Source organism: Diadema antillarum, unplaced genomic scaffold (genome assembly GCF_040938485.1).
Source record: "Diadema antillarum isolate AM-2024a unplaced genomic scaffold, OU_Dant_1.0 seq00000130_RagTag, whole genome shotgun sequence".
Lineage (NCBI taxonomy): Eukaryota > Metazoa > Echinodermata > Echinoidea > Diadematoida > Diadematidae > Diadema > Diadema antillarum.
Window position 1 is genome coordinate 328,973 of NW_027271208.1, and position 16,371 is coordinate 345,343.

At 38.9% G+C, this 16,371-nt stretch overlaps 1 protein-coding gene across 1 annotated transcript; it reads left to right on the forward strand.

Moving 5' to 3' along the window:
- The first annotated feature begins 4,956 nt into the window (after positions 1-4,956).
- On the forward strand, positions 4,957-13,229 carry LOC139727393 (monomeric sarcosine oxidase-like). Its single transcript, XM_071638349.1, has 5 exons — positions 4,957-5,082; positions 5,954-6,095; positions 10,483-11,064; positions 12,237-12,380; positions 12,870-13,229. Exons 1-5 carry the CDS (start codon positions 4,957-4,959, stop codon positions 13,109-13,111), a joined length of 1,236 nt encoding a protein of 411 aa, XP_071494450.1. The 3' UTR covers positions 13,112-13,229.
- The last annotated feature ends 3,142 nt before the right edge of the window (positions 13,230-16,371 follow it).

Below are 16,371 nucleotides of genomic sequence, written 5' to 3' on the forward strand. Positions count from 1 at the left end.
AAGGTGGGAGGAGATGGAGCTCCCCTCCCCCCATCTCTGCCCCTTGAAAGCGGCCAAGACGATCGAGGGGGTGGGGTCGTTCGGGTGGAATGAAGAATTTTCTTGAAAACCCTACTTATAAAAAAAGGAATACATATTTGAAGAAATTTTCTTTTCAACCAAGAGGAATAGAACACAATTTTATCACATTTTTAGAAGGTAGACCTATACTTTGATGAAATTTCACGTCCGCTTATGACGTGGGGGCTACTCTGGTCTTATCCCCCGCTTTGGGGAAGGGGAACAAAATTGGACTTGTTGCCCCTTCGAACAAAGTGGGATTCTATTACCCTAGAGATGCTACATCCCACTTTTGGTGAAAATCCGTCAAAGATTTCTCAAGAAGGTGCAGAATGTGAAAATTGAAAGAGGGAAAAATGTCTTTCCTAAAGTGCATTACAGTGCATGTCTATTGCGGAAAAAGGCAAAACCCTACTTTCCAATAAAAAACATTGTACATGTATACACCTTTTTTAGCCCTCGGAGATACTGCATTATTTTCAAGGATATTTCTAAAGATCGCAGTGTACCTGGTTTCCACTGTACATAGTTTGCTGCCTTGTTGACAGGGTTTATTGTAACTGTATTTCTTGCCTTGTTCTATGTATCAAGATTGTCAAAAGTTAACTGAATGTCTTGAATTTTCTTCAGTACAGGTGTTTCCATAGAGATGGATGCAATGTTATCAGTGAGGTGATTGGAAATGAAATGCCCTTACGAGGTGACATTTGGAGTACAATGTCTAGCCTGTAAATGACACACATAGGCACATATTCGACAACACATAGTTTCCTGGTATGTTTTTGTTTGGGGGTTTATTATGTGAATGTGGACGATATGCAAGGCTCATATATAATGTATATACTCCTACATGTAAACATGTTAGTATTTTCATTCATTTGCTTATTTTTGCTGAATAGTACTGATTTTAGGTATTCATATTTTTTCTTCATTTACTGATATACATATTATGTTCCAGGTATGATTACACAATGCCTGAATTGTATGCACTACTACAATATGGCTGAGAGTGCGCACTCTGGTTGTAGCTTCACTTAATTTCAGGAAAGATCGATATACAGATCACATTTTACCATAGTATGGTTAAAAATCCACTGTGTGGCAGAGGTTACTGTGATACCACAGAGTGCATGAAATGTTAGTTTGAAATTGACCACTTTGTGGCAGATTTCATGGTGTGGAAGATACCACTGTGTGAAGAATACACGGTGTGGTTGATTATCAATTGCGACAAGATATGTACCTCGGTGTGGCGGAGAGTTCACTGTGTGATAGATTTCAGAGAGATCACTGTGTGAAAGGAACAACAGGGTGGCAGAATTCACTGTGTGAAAAACACAGTGTGGCAGATATCACTGAGTGAAACATAATGGTGTGGCTGGAGAGTTCATTGTGTGGAAATCACCACTGTGTGACAGAGTCCATTGTGAAAATTACCACTGTGTGGCTGAATTTACTGTGTGAATATACACTGTGTGGGATGAGGACAGGTCACTGTGTGAAGGATGCCACTGTGTGATAAAATTCACTGTATGAAATTATACCACAGTGTGGTGACTATGTGTTTTTCCCATTGTTCCCACAGAGTGAAGTAAAAACTTACCACATATTGACAGACAAAGAATCACACCGTGATTCCAACAGGCAAACACAGTGTGTTCACTGTGTGGTTCATAGTGTAGACCCACTGTGTTCCACTTTGTGGTTCACTGTATTAAAAAGTGTTCGAATTGAACGCAGTGAAATGACTGTGTGAACACAGTGTGTTTCACACTGTGGCGACTATGTGTTGCACTATGTGTTTTTTCCGGCAGGATCCCCTCCTCCCACTCACCCTCCCCCCCCCCCCCCCATAAGGACACCCCTCGATCCGCCACAATCAAACGTGAAATAAAAGTTAAGGCATTAATATCTTCATGGCACTAACTAAGCTCTATCTCTTCCGGTTTGACAGAAGAAGATAAAAATCCAGAGTCCGGTTTGACAGAAGAAGAGTTTAGGGTCTCTGAGGCTTCGACCCCCCTTCGGCGGTGTGTGTGTGTGTGTGTGTGTGTGTGTGTGTGTTTATGGGAGGGGGCTCATTTTAACAAATTACGAGCATATCACTATAAAGATGCAATCTGCCAAGTTTGGTGAAAACCCGACGTAGATTTTTCTAGAAGATGCTGAACATGTGGAAAATTCCTCTCCTTGTCCTAATCCCCTCGATATGGAGACCCCTTGATCCACCATAACCAAACATGAACTTTCATTCATTAACGCTGTGTCTTCATAGCACTAACTTAGCTCTATCTTTTTTCCTTTTGACAGAAGAAGTTCAAAGAAATTCCAGAGTTTAGGGACGCTGAAGCTTCAACCCCCCCCCCCCCTTCGGCGGTGGTGGGGGGGGGGGCTCATTTGAACAAATTAAGATCATATTACCATAAACATGCTATCTGTCAAGTTTGGTGAAAATTCCTCGTAGATATTTCAAGAAGATGCTAAAAATGTGGAATATCCACGTCCATCCCCACCACTCCCCCATCCCCTTGATCCGCCATAATCAAACATGAAATTTCATTCATTAATGTCTTCATAGCACTAACTTAGCTCTATCTTCTTCGATTTGACAGGAGCAGATTTTTTTAAAAATCCAGATTTTAGGGACGTTGAGGCTTTAACATCCCCACCCCTCCTTTGGCGATGGGTGGGGGGGGGGGGGGGCAACATAGGGTTTTCCACTTTTTGGAAAGTCTATTGTAGCCCAACACATTTCTGCTTGGCAATCAGACTCTGGTCTTCCAAGTGATGCAATATCCCGTTTGATAGCTTTTGCCAAGCGTCGTGTGTGTGAGCGCGATCGAGATTCGGAAATCGGTATTTTTAATCCCATTGTTCGTAGCGCGTGAACGTCAACATTATTGGGACCGCGGGGTCAGTCTTCGGGCATGCAAGTTTCGCGCATGCGCAATTTGGCCACTGATCGTTCTTTCCTTGCTGCGAAGGGCGATTTTTCCTTGTGTATGAACGGTCGAAAAAAAAATCGAAATTTGGATCGCGATTGTAATTTCGATTTTCGTTGTGTGTGCACGGGCCTATTTGTATAGCAGTCACACCAGAATGCATAGCTAATTGCTATGCGATACCAGGAAAATTATTCCCTGATGTCATTTACCCAGATATATCCCCACTCAAACTGACTATTAATAATTATCAATTTGGCTCGAGTTCCAACTCCAATCCTACACGTACACCCTACACCTGTACGTTATGTATGCCGTGTAGGACCAACTCGGTTATAATGCAGTTGAAAAGGTGTAAAAATGTGATTCAACATTATGCCAATTGCTGTGAACTGTGAGCACACACACGCACACACACACACATACACACACACACACACACACACACACACACATACACCTGCACGACATATCTTATTTAGTTTTCTGTGGGATTGGCATTTCTTAATTACTAGTAATTGTTACAACTTTCTATACATCCTATTGCCCAGCCTGGCCAGTACTTGCCAGATTGATAGCTTCCCAACTGGCTGTTATATGTTTTGTTTTGTTTTGTTTTGTTTTGTTTTTTTGCTGTATCTCCTTTCATATGCTTTTCATAATATTAGAATAGCGCATGTTTTTTTTTTCTTCCTATATGTGGGGGTGGGGGGGGGGGGGGGGAAGGGGAGGGGGATGAAAACCTGATTCTGTAAAGATTCTGCTCACCAGAACATTACAGTCCCAATTCAACGCAGGAGGAATGGTTATGGTGGGAGCAACCATAAGTCAAAGTTTGGCAAATATACTCTACCAATCCTGGAATAGTATTAATACGATTGTACTACCGTACTATTTTTTTTTAATCAGACAAGATAAAAGGAGACTCTTGATTTTGGCAGGCATAGCTCTATTTGCAAAATTGTTGGGTTCAAATCATCAACGGATCGAATATATTTTATGTGAAAACTGATGTGTTTTTTATGTATCATCTTTACTGTTTGGTTCCAAATGTCGAGTCCTATATAATGTTTTGTGCTCTTTGTATTTTCATTTTACTCTTACTCATCTTTTAAAAATGGAAGGCATACATAGTATACGATGTAGTCGTCTTTCTTTCTATCGTTTTTTGGTCCTAAAATGTTGAACAACTGCCTGATATTTACTCAGAAAATACTATCTCAAATGGTATTAGCTTGGACTTTATTGTGGAGAGCTCTGTGTTATTCTATGCTGAATTATTTATGCAAACTATAATGTTGCCATGAAAATTAAGGACAGCTCTGGTGTGTTAATTAATGAAAATGAATGATAACAATCATGAACACCAGGGCTATAGTAACTATTCAAGATACTATGCCTGTAGAGTTGTGCTTTCCAAGAGATAATGAATCTACAGCTGCCATCAAAATTTTATCTTCAAATGCAAAGCACTGAAATTCCAAAGCAGCTTAAAGGTACTGTTTACCAATTGGTACGATGATTTTAAAGATGTTCAAGTTATTACATTTGATGCAAATATATGTATTTGACCTGAATTGAATCTCAAACATCCTACCAATACCATATCAAAATTTTGCAATGAGGCCTAAAATACACTTATAAGGAGATACGTACTATTTTTATGAACAAACCAAAACTGCAGTAGATGGTTTATGCCAGAAATAATTTTATTATAACTATTGCTCCAATTTTGTATTTTATGATATTTATCAGTACATCACATTGATTATACTGATTGACATTTTTCATAGGTTGTTTCCATCCATAACTCACGTTTTAGAATTATTTTTGAAACACTTTTTTTTTTTCATCTGCAAATGGGAGACACAAGTGTCCTTATTTATTTTCTTCTTCATTTTCAGCCTTCTGGATGTAACCACCAGCCATTCAGTACCAGCCATTCAGTTGAATCATGAGTACCCTGTACGACATCTGCATTGTGGGAGCTGGGATGGTTGGCTCGGCTGCAGCCAAGTGGTTGTCTCGGGAACCGGGCATCAAAGTTTGTCTACTGGGGCCTCAAGAACCAACTCCAGAGGTTTGTATATCATGTATAATAGGAGGATCTTGGTGTGATTATGTAATGGACATGCAGAGACTATATTATAGAGACCTCTACCAACTGATATTGGCAGACCCAACATTTTGAACCAACTGTAAAGTTGTGTTCATATAATATGTGGGAATGGGTGTGGTTATGTAAGGGAAATAAGACCCAAGTAGACCTCTACCAATTGGTATTGGCAGACGGCAGCATTTTGAACCAACTCCAGGGGCAGGTTCATAGAGGTGAATGGGTGTGGCCCTTTAATGTGGAAACTGGAGATTTCTACTAATTGGTATTGGCAGACTGCAAAATTGTTTATTCTTTCTGTCTTGTATTCTTAATGATATCTGACCTGTCCAAGGCACATTCATTATACATTATTCTAATCTCATGTTTCTTTTATCTCCACTTACTGCTCTCTCTCTCTCTCTCTCTCTCTCCCTCCCTCCGTCCCTCTCTCTCTCTCTCTATCTATGTGCCTATCTATCTATCTATTTATATATCTATATGATCTATCTTTCTTTCTATATCTTCAGAGGAATTATGTAGAATGAAATAAGGTCTTCAGAACAACAGATATCTCAGTTGATCTAAACCAGTTCAAGTAACCTTACAGTCACTACAGCATATCTTACTTTTGATGTTACCTCTAATTAATGTGAGCAAGAAAGATTTGCATTCTTTTTTGATAAGTTGTGACAATCTTAGTTCATACTTATTGCCAACGATCCATGGGAATGGAGAGATTGTTCATTGCTAATTTCTTTTGACGATTCCGATGAATTTGAGCAAGAAAGATGAGTAGTCTTGTGTACTGCTTTGTGACAATTTTGTTTCCTGCTTGCCATGGATGGACATTCAGGAGTGGAGATCTGAGAAGCGGAATGTGTTCTCCTCGTACTATGACGAAGGTCGCATTACACGAGAGCTGGACCCAAACATCACGTGGGCGACATTGGCACAAAGATCTATTCAGGAGTATGACAACATCGAGCGAGAGAGTGGTCAGTTGAGTAAAACTTTCACCAGTTTGCCATGCTTTTGTTATTTATGTGGCTTTCTTTTCTTATTCTAAGTATCAGTCTAGATCAACACATGTTGAGTGGTGACATTCCCATGGTTAGCAGGGCCGGCGGAGCGTTTTCAAAAGTGTGGGGGCCCACTTCCGGGTTTCATGAGCTAACAAGCAAAAAAAAAAAAAGAGGTCCTCAGCTCATCTCTTCCCTTCCATTTCCGGGTTTCTTCAGCTGACAAGCAAAAAAAAAAGTCTTCAGTGGAAAACATGTAACCTTACCACGCTGACACTTCGAAATCTCTATCTATTTCTATTTAGTGCCACTTACGTACTTCCGGGTTAAAAAAAGTGTGGGGGCCCAAAGTGATGGCACCTTATGTATTCCTTTGTATGGTGCTCAAAAAGTGTGGGGGCCTGAGCCCCCATGGCCCCCATGGTTCCGCCGGCCATGGTAAGGGGTAGGATGAATTGTGAGAAATTTAAAAAAAAATCTCTGGAGGATTCAGATTCAAACTGTTAATATGAATGGGAAAAGACCATGCCCTGGAAAGGTTCATACACATTTAAGTTTTTAGTTAACAGTTGCTTAACAATCATAACAAGGTTAGATTTTGGATGAAACCTTGCTGTGCATTACTCTAATCAAATTCATTTATCTGTACATAAAAAAACACACATACTATTGTATCACACAGGTCTTTAAGCTTAATATAATAGGTGTATTATTTAGGAGGGTGGTGAGATGGTATAACAAATTGTACCTGTAGAGTAGATCAGGGAATGAAAAACATCAAAACTTCTATAACATGATGAAAAGGAGTGCACCTGTCAACTGTGGGATTATGAACATCTTAAGATTTCACACTGATAGGACCTGTTTGCAAAATTATCCCTATATATCTGAAAACACCACTCCAAATGCTGTAAAAGTACTCATATGTGCGCTAGCTGATCATGCAAGAAAGAGTAGCAAAGGTGGTTTAATTAATAGAGATGAGCACCTGTAGCCAGTGACTTAATATACTCTTCATACTGTTGTGCTGTTTTCATGTTTATAGCATGTTGATAAAGCAGCGAATACAAAGGGTGATTAATCTCTGATGGTACAGTGGAGTTGTACAGCCATGCTGCTCCACTGAACTTCGAATGATGTTCAAAGGTCAGCGCACCATGCCTAGAGTAATCCATCATGTCTATGTTTTGACAGCTTACTTATTATTCCATAATCAATTTTGACCCTGCACCTCAAAACAAGCAAAAAGTCGCCAGACATGAATTTTTAGTTAAGACCATATTCTGAAAGAGCAGACTTTAAGCTTTAAAATGATGTATAACTCAAATCAAATGGACTCTCCTAACCTATCTTAATATTGGAAAGAAAGCACAAACTCAGGAACTGAGCAAAGAGGCTCTGAAGTACAGTGTTTATTCAAGCGCTTAATCTTTACCAAACCGTGCTGGCTGTGCGATGAATGGGACAAAAAACAGGAAGTAAACCACAAGAGTAACAACAATGAAGGGATTATTAGATTAAAATGAAATTAAGCATGCCTCATTAACACATTCTGTCCATAATTAATGCCAACTTTCAAAGCAGTAGCACTATCCTTTCAAAAGTTATTAGAGTTGAAAGTGAAGAGTGTGGACAAGGTTTTTCAGAAATGAAAAAGGGATTCTAAAGACACACCTAATCACACTATTCTACCAAAAATGTTCGAGATAAACTGCTAAAAAACACACTTTCCTGCCCGTTTTATGATACCAAATTTTAGCATAATGTAAAAGAAGACCCGCTCTTTCAGAAAATATGAAAAAGTCAAGTTCGGCTAGGTTGAACCATTTCACTTATTTTCAGTCCTCACGCAAAATCAGTGTGTGCGACTTTATGTTCGTTTTGAGGTGCACGGTCACAATTATTGTGTACTGCCAATGAGCAACATTTCGTAGACTGTTAGTCACAGACAGTTTAAGTTGGCAATGCACTGAAAGTCCTTCTCATGATCTGATGCAAAAAAAAAGAAAAGATATAACAAAAAATAAACAAGCAAACTCAGTAAACAAATGGCCCTGATTATTGTTACAGGTGCATGAGAATTTAAGAATTTTCCCTCATTTTTTGCATTTTCATATATTGGTACCGGTACACATGGGACACATGTCCCACTTGGGGGCCTCAATGGGGTTCAGAATTACCAGATTAGAGAATATTTAACAACCCTTCTTCTATAAGCCCAGAAATGACAGCTACTTGCTGAAATTTTTATAAATATGTTCATTTGTAAGTGCATATTATTTTAAAGTTTGTTCCTGTCAGATCCAGATGAGCCCATCACCCCTGGGCCTGCAGGCCCAGGGGTGATCACAGTGGGGGCCAATTATCATATTTTGATCTTCTTTTGAAAATGTAGTGTCAAATTATAGCCAGTGTGGTAGAATACTATACACATCGACATCATGCCTTCCTAATCATGCCCTATAAGCCCCCCCCCCCCAAAAAAAAAAAGTTTGCTTTGTTTCTTCTTATACAAGGTGAACTTATTATACCCCCGCCACACTTAGTGTGGAGGGGGTATATAGGAATCACCGTGATGTTGGTCGGGCGGGCGGTCGGTCGGTCGGTCTGTTGCGAAATCTTGCGTCGCGAACTCCTCCTAAAGTTGTAAAGCATTTTAAATGAAACTTAGGGAAAATGATGATATTGAAGTATAGATGTGCAAGATGTGCTTTTTGTGTTTGTCGGACAATGCGTTGCCATGGTAACCATAATTTTACCAAAAACTTGTGGATTGAATAACTTCCATAGTATTTAGGCAATCAATTTCAAAATTGGTATCTATGATGATCTATAGGTGTAGTTATGCGAGACACTCTTTGTGTTTGTACTTGACAAAGCGTTGCCATGGTAACCGCATGTTTTCTTCGAAATCTTGTGAGTGAACAACTTCCACAGTTTTGAAGCAATCGAAATCAAATTTGGTAGGCAGTATGGCCTTGAGGCATAGATGTGGAACATATGACTTTTGCGCTTGTCGGAAAAAGCGTTGCCATGGTTACCATAATTTTACCAAAACCTTGTGGATTGAATAACTTCCACATCATTAAAGCAATTAAGGTCAAATTTAGTATAATGTATGATGATCGGGAGGTGTAGTTATGGAAGACACCTATGTGTTAATTTAAGAAAAATGTGTTGTCATGGTAACCACGCATTTTTGTATCAAATTGAACCATTTAAAGGGACTGTACAGGACCGGTTGAGGTAAAGATTCATGTTTTGAACATTCCTAAGTGAGATAATGAAAAGCCTCTTATGAAATATGAAAGAGCATGTAATTTTAAGAAGGATTCAACGTTTATTTGATAAGAATTGGTTTTCAAATGGCTGAGATATCCAAAAAAAAAAGTGTTCATAATAAAAGGCGACATGCCCCAACTTTATTAGTATCTCTTTGTTTCACCTTGTTTTTGGATTTCTCAGCCGGTTCAAAACCGATTTTCATCGAATAAACTTTTGATACCCCTTAGAACTGCATGCTCTTTCACATCTCATGGAGTGGTTTCTGAATCTCACAAAACGTTAAAAGCTGAATCTTCACCTCGACCAGAACTGTACACACCCTTTAATATATGAAAGTGAAATTTGGTGTGTATGTTGTATGATGCTCTTTAAGTGTAGTTTTGCAAAATGTCCTTTGTACTTGTATCAGACAATACGTTGCCATGGTAACCACATGTTTGTTTTTTTAAATCCTGTGGAGTGAACTTCTTCCACAGTTTCCAAGCAATTGAAACCAAATTTGGTAGGCATTATGGCCGGAGGTATAGATGTGGAACACATAATCTTTGCGTTTGTCACACAAACCGTAGCCATGGTAACCACAATTTTACCTAAACCTTGCAGATCGAATAACTTTTCCATCATTCAAGCAATTAAAGTCAAATTTAATATGTATCATGATCTAGAAGTGTAGTTTTGCAAGACACCAATGTGTTAGTTTAAGGAAAATGTGCTGCCATGGTAACCACTCATTTTTGTATCAAAACAAACCATTCAAGCTATGAAGGTAAAATTTGGTGTGTACGATGGTCTTTAAGTGTAGTGATGCTGGGGGAAAGCATGTTTCCATTTGCTGTAAGTTTTATACTCAGTGTCAACCCTGTAATTGTACAGCAAACTAAAATTATTCTGTTTCCAATTCGACAAGTGCACAAACTTGGTATTAACGTCATTGCCCTCATGACATCACATACTATAAAGCAACACAAGGGGCGGGGGTATTAATCACCTTCAGTGATATTTCTAGTTATACTTTGGTGAGTGCTAGATCCCTGGGTCTCTTTTTTAATGTTTTTCTCCAATATCTATGTTCTTGCAGGCATTCAGTTCTATGAGGAGGTGGGATGCCTTTTCATCGACGAAGAGGCACGCGAAAATATTAAGTCAACAATAGAGAACGCAGAGGAGATGAACCTTGACACATACGAGCACCTCAGCACCGATGAACTCCGGAAGAAATACCCTTACATGAGGATCGGGGATGGTTGGCAGGGGCTGTTGAATTTCAAAAATGCCGGTCACATCAGTCCGAGGAGGCTGGTCGCCGCCCAGCAGAAGGTGGCCGAGGCTGGAGGATGCGATGTCGTTGTCGACATCGCCGTCACGGTGACGGACGGGGAGTCTGAGGGTGATGGGCGGGGTGGGGACGTCGTTATGATTCAGTGCGAGAGTGGCCGCAAGATCCAGGCAAAGAAGGCGCTGTTGTGTACAGGGGCGTTCACAAACTGCCACAGACTCTTGCCAGGGGACAAGCAGGTTGATTTCTATCCCTGCCAGTCATTGGTTCTCAAACTGGAGTTAACGGAGGAAGATGTAAAGAATTTGTCGGCCATGCCGTGCATACTCTGCACAGCCCCTGGCCTGGAATCCTACATTCTGCCACCAATACAGTATCCCGATGGTAAGAGATGAATCTGTCATAGAATTTGGATGCTGTGGAAACTTAGTATAACAAGATCATTGGAATCAAGACAATGTGTTCTGTATTTCAGATATTTTGTTACATCAGTAATCAATGAACAGCACAACGCAAAGGAAACAACTTCATTAAGACCGAAGAAACTAGTTTGTTAAATCAGGTATTTTCTTTTATCAGATCTCATTATATCAAGTTGTGCACTGTATCTTGCATTTGGATGTTTTCTGTCAATTCATACTGATTCTTTTTGTCAATGTCAACAAGCTAGATCTAATCCGTGCCCTGTGATGTCAAACTTTGAAGGGCTTGTCTTCTCAAAAGCCAAGTAATAACTCATCCAAATCAACCAGAGAGTTTTTCAGTGAATCATGACTGATTGATTTGAAAAGCACAAATGTTTTCCTGGTAGACCTTTCGTTCAGGGACACAGTTCTTTGAGTACAATCATGGTGCATGCCAGAAGTGATAATGTTGAGAGCAAGCTTGCATTGTGATTAGCTGAGCGATGTCATGAAATAAGTTTCACAGCTATTATTGCTGTCATTTGTTTCAAGTATCTTCCAACTTTATCGTGTGCTGCTCTGACCATAAATAGAGCTGCATGCACTGTGATTGCTATCTAGTTGAAAGCTTTCGTTTGTTTGGCTTTTAAAATTTTGTTAACTGTATCTCCATATTTGAAAGCCTTTACGCACTGCCATCAACACACCTAAAGTATAAACATATGTCTACACTTATGAATATACATAGATGATGTATTATATATAAATATATATATAACACATGAGATCATGGTCAATGTTGATTGGTTGTTTTCCAGAAGTTTCTGTTCCTACCTCCAAAATGCTGAGCTAAGCACACAGCTGTGACTTCACCTGCATTGTACTGCTAATTCTGTGTGCCCATTTAGGAAATATGATTAGATTTCTTCATTAATCTTTCATATTATATCTGGACCCTAGGTTTACTCCACTAAATCAGTTATTTCAGTGGAGGTCTTTTTGTTCTCTTTAGTTTGGTATGGTTTCTGTTTTTCTGTTTTTCTGTTCTGTGACTATATAAAAGAAGTGAAAACTTCTTGACCCAGAGTGACTAAATGGAAGCATTTTTTGTAGTTTTTGTTATTTTCTCCTCTGCCTCTCTTTTATTGGTAGGGAAATATTACCTTAAACTTGGTGGTTGGAGCAGAGGTGTTCAGATTAATGACCTAGCCGAGATTGGGGCGTGGTTCCGCAGCCAGGGGGAGAATCACGAGGGTGTGGAGTCCCTTCACCAAAAAATAATGTCTCTTATTCCAGGTAAGTTGTGTACGCTGCTGTCACAATAGCAAAATATATGTCTGAAGTGTGGTATAAGAAATAATGGGAAACATATATATCTATATTTTATATTTGTATGTTTATGTATGTATCCATCTATCTGTATAAAGAGTTTCAACACAAAATAGTCTAATTCCATATTAGATTCCTTGAGATATTGCAGTTAAAGCTGCTCAAAAACAAGAAGAATGACAAGAATATGGGATACGTACTTTTTACCATAACTTCAAGAATAATCCCATGTTATGTTACATTTTGAAATCAAACTCTACTGGTATATGAACTGTGGTGTGATGTTACCACTTTTAATGTTCAGTTTTTGTTTGCTCTGATGTGATATAGGCTGCTTTTGAACAGTGAGTAAAAGGTCCTTGTATGCGTTATCAATGTTGCTACATCTGCTCATGCGGTTCTTGGGATCCATATAAAGTGCACTATAAACTAATTTCTCTTATCGCATCTTATCAGGTCTCAACCCAGTATCCATGGCGACGGCGTGCTGTGTGAGTTCCCCCACACCAACGGACCACCTCTTTTGTGACATGATCACGCCCCGTCTTGGTGCTGCAGTGTGTATGGTGGGCCGGGGGGCCAAGTCGAGCGATGAGATCGGGAGAATGGCTGCACGCATGATAGCCAAGGGCTCGTGGGACTACGACTTGCCAGCGGAATACTTCAAGCTGCGCTATCGGCCAAGCAAGTCCGAGTGAGATTTCTTGTCAGTCGATGTCATTATGGGCATCAGTGCGGGAGCATCTGTAGGCATGCAAAGTGATTTCAAATTCATGTTTGTTTCTGTATTTATTGCGTGAATAGCCCATCTGGTAAAAGCACTTTAGTATTTGATTTGATTTGATTTGATTTTATTGTTCCACATTTCAAAACATCAAACATGATACGATCGATTGAACATAAGATTGAACATAGCGTCGTAAATTACAAAAAATACAAGAGAAGACAATTTAACAAACATGAAATGTGGGGACCTACTAAAAAGCAAAGCTTGTAATGTATAGGTCCCTGTATATATGAAAGTGTTGGTCTTCTTAAACAACCTAGAAACGAAAACTATGAAAGGAAGGAAAGGGACGTAAAAGAAAAGAGAGCAAAAAGAGCAAAGGAAAGGAATAGAATATACGAAAGCATAGCGAAATACAAAGTAGCCACCTGTAACGCGTTAACAAGACTCCTTGTCACCCGAGCAACACAGTTACGTAACTGTAAGAATGCGCAAAAACGCACATGATACATAATGATTCATTAATTCAGGAATAGCCTTGACATAAATGACTCAGTAAAAAAACAAAAACAAAAGGCAACCATGGAATACCATGGAATACATATGATAAACAACGAATCTGATAAAGAAGAGGGAGTTCAAATAAAATTGCATGTTGTATTATTAGATATAAGCCTGCACAAGGGATTTTTTTAGTTTACGTTTAAAACAGTTCAATGACAACGATTCAATAATGTCGGAGTCAAGGCTATTCCAGAATGTTGGACCTGTATGTACTATTGTTTTAAGAGCAAATGCAGTTCTCACGGGAGAAAAGTGAAATGAATTTTCCTGTCTTGTAGGGTAGGAATGTATAACTTTATTTTTTACAAACATGGGAGTGAAAGCATAAGGTAATTCGTCTTTAGTTAACTGGTACATAAATATCCCAAGGGAGTAAGAATATATATCAAAAATCTTTAAGAGGTTATTACTTTTGAACAGAGGGCTTGTCGGTGCTAAATAATTGGTACAATTGATAATTCTTACAGCTCGCTTTTGTATTCTAAAGATAGACTCCAGGCGTATTTTGGAACAATTCCCCCAGGCCAGTATGCTATAATGAAGATACGGCAATAACAAAGTCGAATATAAGGTACGTAATATATATGTGGGGAAAACATGCTTAAGCTTCTGTATAACACCCAAATTTCTTGATGATAACTTACATAAATGATTTGTTTGTTCCTGCCAAGATAATTTACAATCAATTAAAAGACCAAGAAATTTAACTGAATTTGTCTGTTGTAAGTTTACTCCTGTGATTGAAATTGAGCCAGGTAAACAAGTGATTGTATTACTAAACACCATAAAATTAGTTTTGTTTAGATTTAGAGATAGTTTGTTACTTTGAATCCAATCATTGACGTGATTCAACTCAGAGTTAAGCATATCAAGTAACTCAGTAGGATTTTTGTGCGTCAAAAAAAGACTTGAATCGTCCGCAAACAAGAGGAAAGAAAGGAGTGCTGACGACCTGGGCAAATCATTTATGTACACAATAAAAAGAAGTGGTCCCAAAAGGGAGCCTTGTGGAACACCACACGTTATATTTGCTGTGCTTGAATCAGAATCATTAATGTGTACAAATTGTGATCGATTTGTGAGGTAATCTCTGAACCACTCCAAGGCGCTGCCACGAATCCCGTAATGAGACAGTTTGTACAGTAATATTTCATGATCAATTGTGTCGAACGCCTTGGAGTGGTCCAGAAAAACTCCAACAGTGTGAGATTTAGCTTCGATAGCTTGAACAACTTTATCTATTAACAACAAAACAGCGTGAGTAGTCGAATGTTTTTTGCGAAAACCAAATTGAGTGTCTACTAGGATATCATGGTCATTTAAAAACTTGATAGTTCGGGAGTAGACAACTTTTTCAAGTACTTTGGAGAATGATGATAAAAGAGATATAGGTCTATAATTGCCCAGGTCGTCCTGTCTGCCTTTCTTAAAAACAGGAATAATCTTGGCAACTTTCATTTTACTAGGAAAAACACCAGTCATTAAAGACAAATTGAATACATGGGTCAAAGGTGCGGCTACTTCATAAATGATTTGTTTAAGAAGAAACATTGAAATACCATCATAGCCTGAGCTTTGTTTAGCTTTAAAATTATTTACAATATCAATGACATCCAATGCATCTACGGGCGTGAAAAATATAGAACTAGGATTGGGATTCACAAGAAATGAATGAAATGTTTTTTCCGTTAAAGGAATATTGAGAAGGAAGAAACATCCAGGTTTTACAGGTGGTGTACTGGACTCTACTTTGGTAACGGAACGATGGCCTGGTGGCCCAAGGCCACCAGCCTACTGGTGTAGGACCACCAATCTTTCCGGAAGTGTATCTTATGGTGGTCTGAGTGGGCAATATTACTATGTTTCCTTTTATTACAGTATTTGTAGCGATATTACATTTGAAGAGTTTTATTGCAAAATGAGCTATAGGCACCATTTTTAAACATTTCAAAGTAAGTCCATCATCAGATAGAGCAAAATTAAACCTTTCCAGTAATGTTTCACTTGTGACATAACAACTAATATTCTAGAAGTTGTGATTGAAAATATCCTGTAGTATTGTTATGCCTCCGCAACGAAGTGGCCGGAGGCATTATGTTTTCGGGTCGTCCGTCCGTCCGTCCCGTTTTGTTTTTGTCGATATCTCAAGAACCCTGTGGTGGTTTTACTTCAAACTTGGTATGAGGGTATATCCTTGGGGGATAATACTTTGTGTGGATTTTAGGGTCACAGGGTCAAAGGTCAAAGGTCACAGATTATTTTGTGGAAAAAAATTGAAATTTCATGTTTTTCTCCATATCTCCCAAATGGTTCAAGGTATCTTCATGGAACTTAGTATATATGCTTGTACCGATGGGCACTGATTATCTAGGGAAGTTGGGGGTCATGGGTCAAAGGTCAGGGGTCAAAGGTCAAGGTCAACTCCTCAAAATATCACTACTTTCCTTAAAATGCAATATGCCTGAAGGTTTTTTTGTTTTTTTTTAACTTGATGTATGGCATGTATTACCCAATATATATTTTTGGGGAAGTTTCTTGCCAAAAGGTCGAAGGTCAAAAGGTAAAAGGTCAAGTGAAAGTGCTAAATTGCACTTTTTCCTCCATATCTCGAAAGTAACTCAAGGTATCATCATGAAACTTACATATTTATGCATGTTCAACCTAACA